This window comes from Vicia villosa, linkage group LG3, assembly GCF_029867415.1.
Source record: "Vicia villosa cultivar HV-30 ecotype Madison, WI linkage group LG3, Vvil1.0, whole genome shotgun sequence".
NCBI lineage: Eukaryota > Viridiplantae > Streptophyta > Magnoliopsida > Fabales > Fabaceae > Vicia > Vicia villosa.
In genome coordinates this window covers 15,564,725-15,572,980 of record NC_081182.1, presented here as the reverse complement: position 1 = coordinate 15,572,980, position 8,256 = coordinate 15,564,725, and the positions used below count along the sequence as shown (strand labels likewise).

At 32.9% G+C, this 8,256-nt stretch overlaps 1 protein-coding gene across 1 annotated transcript; it reads right to left on the bottom strand.

Moving 5' to 3' along the window:
* Positions 1 to 5,333: 5,333 nt before the first annotated feature.
* On the bottom strand, positions 5,334 to 7,084 carry LOC131660411 (small ribosomal subunit protein eS25y). The gene is made up of 4 exons (XM_058929656.1): positions 7,000 to 7,084; positions 6,833 to 6,907; positions 6,581 to 6,715; positions 5,334 to 5,647 (listed from the first exon to the last, which is right to left on the bottom strand). The coding sequence occupies exons 1-4, from the start codon at positions 7,000 to 7,002 to the stop codon at positions 5,534 to 5,536; spliced, it is 327 nt and encodes a 108-aa protein (XP_058785639.1). The 5' UTR covers positions 7,003 to 7,084; the 3' UTR covers positions 5,334 to 5,533.
* Between the last annotated feature and the right edge of the window lie 1,172 nt (positions 7,085 to 8,256).

The following is an 8,256-nucleotide window of genomic DNA, read 5'->3' as shown; positions in this document are numbered from 1 at the left end:
TTGCATTATCTTATGTTGAATTGTTGCTATAAAAAAAAGAAGAAGATAAATAGAATTTATTCAAGACAATCTAAAAAAATTGAATGGTTATTTCTGTTAACTATGTTTATTATTAATGAATCTGGAACTCAGATAACCTTGTCCATGGTGCCGATACTGTGTGAAAGGTGGAGCTTACCATAAATGCCCTTTGACGGGTGGCACAGCCTGTGACGGCGCAAGAATGCCCATTGACGGGCAGCATAGACTAGGCTGAAGTGTGTAGTGACTTAATGTTATTTTTATGCATATTTCACATTATTTGAACTTTTTTTCTTTTGTGTGTGGCCTATATGTACGTTTCTTGTTTGTCTCTGTATGTGGCTCTGTTCCCATGTAAATATAATGGTATCATACCATAGTGATGAAAACATGATCCTGACATTTTATATAGTTAGAAAAAGTAGGATAGGCATGTATAACAATATTAGATATGAAACCAATAAAATGCAAAACAGTATAATGAATAGAAACAAAATGAAATTATGAACAGTAGGAATTATAGAATCTAAGTATTCCAAAATGTCCCATTTGATCGAAATAGCCGAATTAAGCGGTATAATTAGTTGTCCAGAATTTGATGAAAATTTACGTGGTAGCTAAGTTTAATTAGTACATTAACGTGGTGGTGTTCTTTTGTCGAAATTTTGATATTAATCGGTCAATTAAATTAATGGTTGAATTGATTTTCAATAAGCCTATTTAATTAGAAAATACCTAGACTTAGATTAATTATTCGGTTTGTCGGTAAATGGCGGTATCTTGAGAATTTAACCGAACGAATTGAATAACCGGTAAAGAATAGAATTGTATTCGAATTAACCGGTTGAGCTGTGTTTCTAGTGACTTGGGAGTATAACCCGAAAATTCGTAAAGTTGTGAATATTAAGGATTTAACTGGAAACTAGATAACCGGTAGTGACGCAGGATATACCCGATTAATTAGAGATTATTAGGTGAATAATTTTGGTTAGTTGATAGTGGATTAGTGAGTTAATAAATCGACTAATTTATACAGAATTATAAGACTAATTTGACTTAGCTTAATGTGTCGATTTGTTGTGATGATTTTGTCGTTATATGAAGTTATATGTTTGTGGTGTTACGCCGAAACATGATGATGTTGTGATGATTTTGTTAATATGTGAAGTTATATGATTTGCGATGATGTGTCGAAACATGACGATGTTTGTGATGAATTGTAATACGTGATGTTATATATATTTGTGATGGTGATTTTGTGACTAAATGAAGGTGAAATATTATAGTGACGTGAATTACCTCGAATAAATGGTAATGTGATTGTGATATAGGCTTATGCCTCGTGACGATATGTGATTTTGATGAGTATGTTGTGTTGTCTTGTTTGTCGAGTCACATTCCATATGCATACTTTGTGACGGCCTGAAAATATGCATACTTTGTGACAATGGAATATATGCATACTTTGGCACAGTCTCATGGACTATCTGGAATGATATAGCGGCTAAATGTGAATGTGATTGCGATGTCAGCTTATGCCTCGTGACGATATGTGATTGTGATATAGGCTAATGGAATGATATATTCCATTGATAGGGCTATCTGCAACACAACATGGTATCAACAATATCCTCAAAGTGAAATTGAAGTAATGCAGCCTCACATCTCTGATCATGCCCCTTTGAAGATTCATATTGATAATACAGCACCAGTGCCTAAAACTCCATATGGCTTTAAGTTCTTGAACTGTATTACTGAAAGAAGTGACAACTTGCAGATGATTCACAACAGTTGGAAGCAACTTGAGAAGGGCATGCTTATGTACATCCTCTGGAGGAAACTTATGAGGCTCCAAGCCACAATGAGGAACTACACTAAAAGAGAAATAGAGGGAGTTAGGAAAATCCAGGATAGCAGAGACAAGCTTGAAAAAGCTCAACAAATGCTTGAGGGGGATAGATTCAATCAGGATCTGATTACACAAGTAAAGGACTGGACTGAAAAAGTCATACAAAACACAGAGTTGGAGGAAAAGATTCTCAATTAAAAGGCAAAGTTGGATTGGCTGCAATTGGGAGACTCAAACAATGCCTACTTCCATGCAATAATCAGAGGGAAGAATAAACAAACTGGGCTATACAAATTGGAGAACCAACATGGCAAAACTCTAGTGGAGATCCAAGACATTGAAGCTGAAGTAGTCAACTTTTATCAGGGCCTGGTAGGAGAAGTAGCTCAGAATCTCAGACACATTGATGTGGAAGTCCTCAGAGATGGGAAACAACTCACTTGGGAGCAACAAAACTTACTAATTCAACAAGTCACTGAAAAAGAGATAAAGGATGCCTTGTAGGGAATTGGAAACAACAAAGCCCCTGATGTAGATGGGTTTAATGCAAAGTTTTTCAAGGCCAGTTGGACTGTTATTAAGCAGGATGTAGTGAAGGTTGTCATGGATTTCTTTGACAACAACAGGATGTATGCAGCTGTAAACTATACTCTAGTGAATTTAATTCCTAAGTCATCCAATGCTAAAACCATGAAGGATATTAGACCAATAGCTTGCTGCACCACCATTTATAAGATCATATCAAAAATCCTAACAACAAGACTTAGTAGAGTTATAGCTGATATTGTAGATGATACACAAGCTGCTTTTGTTCCAGGCAAAGTGATTCATGATAATATCATCATAGCACATGGGCTGCTGAGAGGATACAATTGCAAGCATATATCTCCAAGATGTGCCATTCATATGGACCTCCAGAAGGCCTATGATACAGTTGAATGGCGAGCACTTGAGGGCATTTTGAGAGAGATGAGTTTCCCATCTAGATTTATTGACTGGATTATGCTATGTATCTCCTCTCTAGTGTCTCAACTCAAAATATAAAACTTTCATAATCTTACAAATATACCTCTCATCTATTAATGCACCTCAAACTCCCCCTCTCATAATCAATCATCTTCCTTATTATAGAAATAGATCTTGTTATTTAACTTTGTTATTATTGTTAAATTTACTGCTCTCATTTATTCAATTTTAATATTACAGTTTTGCTTTGCATTTAGCATTATACATTTAATTTGGATAATTTGACTAAAGCTTTATGACTAATTATTTTGTTTTTGCTTGATGTTAAGACTTATATTTAAGATAGTTTTGAGTATGAAATGATGGTTATATAGTAATAATCTTGTGTTACCCTCCTCTGCTAGAACATAATTATTTTTATTTTCTATAAATTTGATTATTGAATTTTTTTTTTTTTGTAATTTTATTCTGGTGTAGAAGTTTTTATAATAATTTTATGTCATTTAAGATTTTTTTTTTTAATATTAGATCAACACGTGGTCCAACCATTTTTTTAAAAAATATTATTTTAACAAACATGCGGTTCGATGACCGATTTATCTTAATTAGACTGTTTACCAATTCAGCGACTTTATCTTGACCAGACTGTTTAGTAGTACAAATTTTAAAACATTTATTAATTAATATATTGATTATATAAGGATTTTTTTATTCACTCAAAATCTTAAGGTGATATGTGAATAGGTTCTTTCACTTATAAATGCTCAAGTCATCATATTTTTATCCAATGTGGGATTATTTCTCCACTACTCATATATACTTGCAATATATTCTCAACAGAATCTTGATTCGACGATCTCACCTATTCTAGGCCCGTTTATTTTGCCTTTTTAAAAAATAAATTTTATAGTGTTGCATAATTTAGTGTAAAAATTTTTTTATAAAAACTTCAATAGAAAATTTAGTTTGAATAGTTATTCTTAAAATACGATTTTAGGTATTTCATCTATTTATGGAAATAAAATTGTATATCAAAACATCACTTAATTTTGAAACTATTTCAAATAGATTTTCATAAAAATTATTTTTGAAATACAACTTTTTGAAAAAATTGTGATTTTGACTAGGTCTTGATCTTCGATAATGTATATTCATGTTATAGGATGTTAAAATTAGTCCCATTTTTGAAAAAATTGAATATAAAAAAATTGTAATATTTTAAAAAACTGTAAAATCTACTTTCAAAAATACAAAAATAATAAAACTGAAACAAACAGACTCTCAATCTATGGGCCTATTTTTAAAACAAACATGGAACTGATATTAAAAATTAGAAATTAAAGGTTTAAAATTAAAACTTAGTGATCTTGCCAAACAAAGTTAGATACGAATCATCTCCTGTGTGTGCTATACTATAATCCGTTCTATGCAAATTTCAACCATTAATCAAATATTTTTTTTCTCTCTTCAAAATCGTTATTTTGATCATTTTTCAACTATTGAATTAATTCACACAAGAGATGGTTGAACTCAAACGGTAAGACATGTCTCTTTTTCAGGAATGGTAGATGAGTTAAAACATCATATGAGATTAAATTACATTATAGTAAAAATGACCTTTTAATTAGCATCGTATTAATCGAATATTAACTAACTTAGTATAAGGATGAACAAAAGAATTTGCTCTAAAACTCTACCTATATTTTCATTAGTTTGTTAGCCAGTTCTATCATTGAACTAATTAATTTCTATTTATTCCATCTAATATCAATTAACCGGTCTATTAATTAACCTTCATTTTTAACATGCATGCACATTTAACTTAATTTTGTACAAATATTTTTTTCTCACGTAAAACCACACTAATTATTTCACTTACTCATTTCAAGAAATCAATATTGCACTAATTATTTCACTTACTCATTTCAAGAAATCAATATTGCTATAAATTGGAGTGATATGAAGCCAATTTTATTTCATGCAAAACAATATTATTCTTTAAAAACAAAAAGTAGTGCTATGGCAAAAACCAGTGCTTCAGTTGTTCTAGCTGTTCTTGTTTTGGCACTATTTCTGAATGGCAATATTGCTACTGAGAGTGTAGAAAAAGGTTGTCCACCTAAAAAAGATGATTCTCATGATTTCAAAGATAAGTATTTTAATTATTTTTTGTGCTTGAAATTGAATAAGTTGTGTTATTATGTTGATCATAAGTTTTGTCATGAGTACTTTGACAAGTGTAAAGATCACAAAACCACCACAGCTAAAGGTGCAAATCCAAATGCTGGGAGCCAAATTCCATGATCAGAGATTGTGGCCATGGTTTGTGTTATAATTATTGAATAAATTTGTGTGAAAATATTATTGTACTATGTACTAAATTAATAATCTTCATCTATGTGTTTTGTATTATTGTACTATTTAGTACCATATTGAAATAAATTCACATGTGTTTCATTATTCTCTTCCGCTACAAAATACAGTAAAGCAAGGATAGTAAATCAAATAGGTGCTAGCTCAATAAACAGAAACAAGAAGATATAAGTCAAGTATGTTACCAATGATAAAAGGGAGACAAACTGTCAATTTAACTTAGCAACATATAAACTAGAATGAGGTACAAGCTCATGGCTAGAGAAAAATACTTAATCAGAGTCATCAAAATACCAATACATCATAACTAAGAGCGATATGAATTTAGGTGTTTGTAGCTCTGGTGTAAATCTGTTGGCTTGAGTGGGATGATACCAACCTGATCAAACCTTTAGCCATCAAATCTCTTATGGCTCTCCTTGCAAGTGATCCATTAATCTGCAGAGTACATCCAATTATACAAATCATGAGAAACATGTTCTTCATATAAAAAGTTAAAAACTAATAACCACAAAGCAGAAACAGAAAATATTGCTAACATTATGAAAATTAATGTACAATATTTGGTTCAACCGGCATTGCTCAGAATTCATTCTAAGCAATGCCAGTTGAACCAATATTATACATTGATTGTCATGTTGCGCTTGCATGCACACATACTTATAGTATCTTGAGCTATATATAATGAGAATGTTGTACAGAGTATGATGAAAACAGCAAACAACAATCCAGGAGCATAAATATAAACATTTTAAAGAAAACAAAGTGAAAATAAGTAATCTAGATTCACAATCAACAAATCAAGCAAATCGTAAACCCACTTTATTGAGACCAGCAGTAAAGGATTCTTTTTTCTCTCAATTTTGGGCAAAAAGTAAACATAATTTCTTGAAACCATTGATCAAGCAACATGGTCATATTTAACATTAACTTCAAACAAAAAGTTCACAAATTACTAACTAGTTTCATATTTCAAAATCTATAATCTGTAATTTTAAAAGTTCCACCGCACTTAATCCTCAAAAAATTGATAATATTGGCCGGGCATTTACAGGTCCACATAAGAGTCAAACGGATTATAAATTTAGAAATTCAAATCTATAATAGGATTTCATTCGCAAAAAGCTATGCAGACGGTTACACACATCAACAGGGTTAACATGGGTTAACATCTCATAATAGACCTAAGATTGTATTTCAACTCAGGTATCACAAATCTAACCATAACCATGGCAATTTCAATATCAATTTAAACAATCGCAACACACATAAAATCAATCAAAATACCACAAATAAAACTTATCACAAACATTCTTAACCAAAAAACTAATCATCAACAAATCAACAGAAAAAGGGCCAAAGAAAAGGTACCCTCAAACGATCAGAAAGAACAGAAGGAGTAATGAGCTTGTATTTGGGAGCCTCAGTGAGAAGCTTATCATAAGTTCCCTGATCAAACAACACCATGTTATTCACCTTCTCCTTCTGCTTACCCTTGCTCCACTTCTGTTAAAATCACAAAATTCAACATTAACATCACACTCACACAACAAAAACCATCCATCTCTCAAATCTAATCTTACCCAATTCTCACAATAACAATCAATCAGCATAAAAACGAACCTTCTTCTTCTGTTTGCCACCACCAGACTTGGCTGGCTTGGAGGACGGCGGAGGAGCCTTTTCCTTCTTTGGAGCCTGAAAGTACCATCAAAACATACACATAACGAAAATTAGAAGCAATGATTGGAAGAAAAACCAGAGGTAATTGAAGGTTGAAGAGAAAGTACCATGGTGAGATTGCAGATCAGTGACAGCCGCAGAGAGAGGGATCACGAATAGTCACAAACCTAAATCGGCTAGGGTTTTACAACTTTTTTGTTATATGAAAAAGGCGAAAAGAATTGGGCTTAAAACATGACCCAATAACATTCAATTTGGCCCGCAATTTACTCAAATATGGCCCAATAATGTTACCTAATGAAAATTTAAGTCAATTTCTCATCCCTTGCTATATGGGCGCACCCCTAGGAAAAATTGGGAGATGCCTCTTCAAAGTCAATTTTTGTCCTTAAAAAATCAAACAACCCTCACGTTTCTTAAGAAAATTGGTTCAGAGATACATATTTGAAATTTTGCCTGCATAATTTTTCCAGAATCATTTTTCAAGTATTGTGGTGTTTTCAATTCGACTAAAAATTCTGCTACTTGTTTCAACGATTAATGAAAATGAATATTATAGAACCACGTAAAGCTTTAATAAAATCAAATATTATAGAAACCAAATATATTAGTACAACTATTATTCTCAAAGTCGATTAAAATTAAACAAAATACAACCAAAATACTTTATTGTGTATTCCTAATCCTAACACCTTCGTTTCTCCTCTGCCTACAGTAAGCCACGACACTCTGTGCCTCAAAAGAATAAACTTTACTAGGTCGATCGCTTCATATCTACCTCTCGCAAACACTCAGGACTTGATGCCCTGACGTGTAAGCCACATAATGTTTTGACTGTGCGGCAACATATTAACGGCATAGTCATCCAATGCCTACAAATTCTCCAGGAGATTATCATGAGCAGGCTTGAGTGGACGTCCAAGAGCGTCTTGTGTTATGTAAGGGTGTGACACTTTATAGAACTATATTATGTAACCCTCAACATAGCTCCACTGAGATGTGGCCTCATGAGTCCGATACTCCATCGGCACCATATGATTCTCAAAATCCGCCAGAATGTCATCCAGGTCTCTATAGACAGTATGGATAAAAGCATCCTGGAAAGATGACCTGGAATGATCTGCATGTACCCAAACTGTCGCATGCACCGCTCGGACAAATATATGCACATGACGTTGGTCCCACATGCCAACCATCGAGCGTATAATGAAACGGGGTCAAATGGAACTTTGTCCCGGTGACCATTGAGTGCAGTCAATATACACACGCTACGACAAGATATGATCATTCTCGCTACTAGGAACAAACCGACAAGTATCTGTATTTGGCCAATCATGAGTATAGGTCGGGGAATGTGCAAACCA

Bases quoted from the DNA above. Each gene is read 5' to 3' on its own strand.
- LOC131660411 (XM_058929656.1), bottom strand. The intron at 6,716-6,832 runs GTTCGTTTTTAT...TGATTTTAACAG, and splicing joins GTGGCAAACAGAAGAAGAAG to AAGTGGAGCAAGGGTAAGCA. The intron at 5,648-6,580 runs GTACCTTTTCTT...TGTACTCTGCAG, and splicing joins TTCTTTCTGATCGTTTGAGG to ATTAATGGATCACTTGCAAG.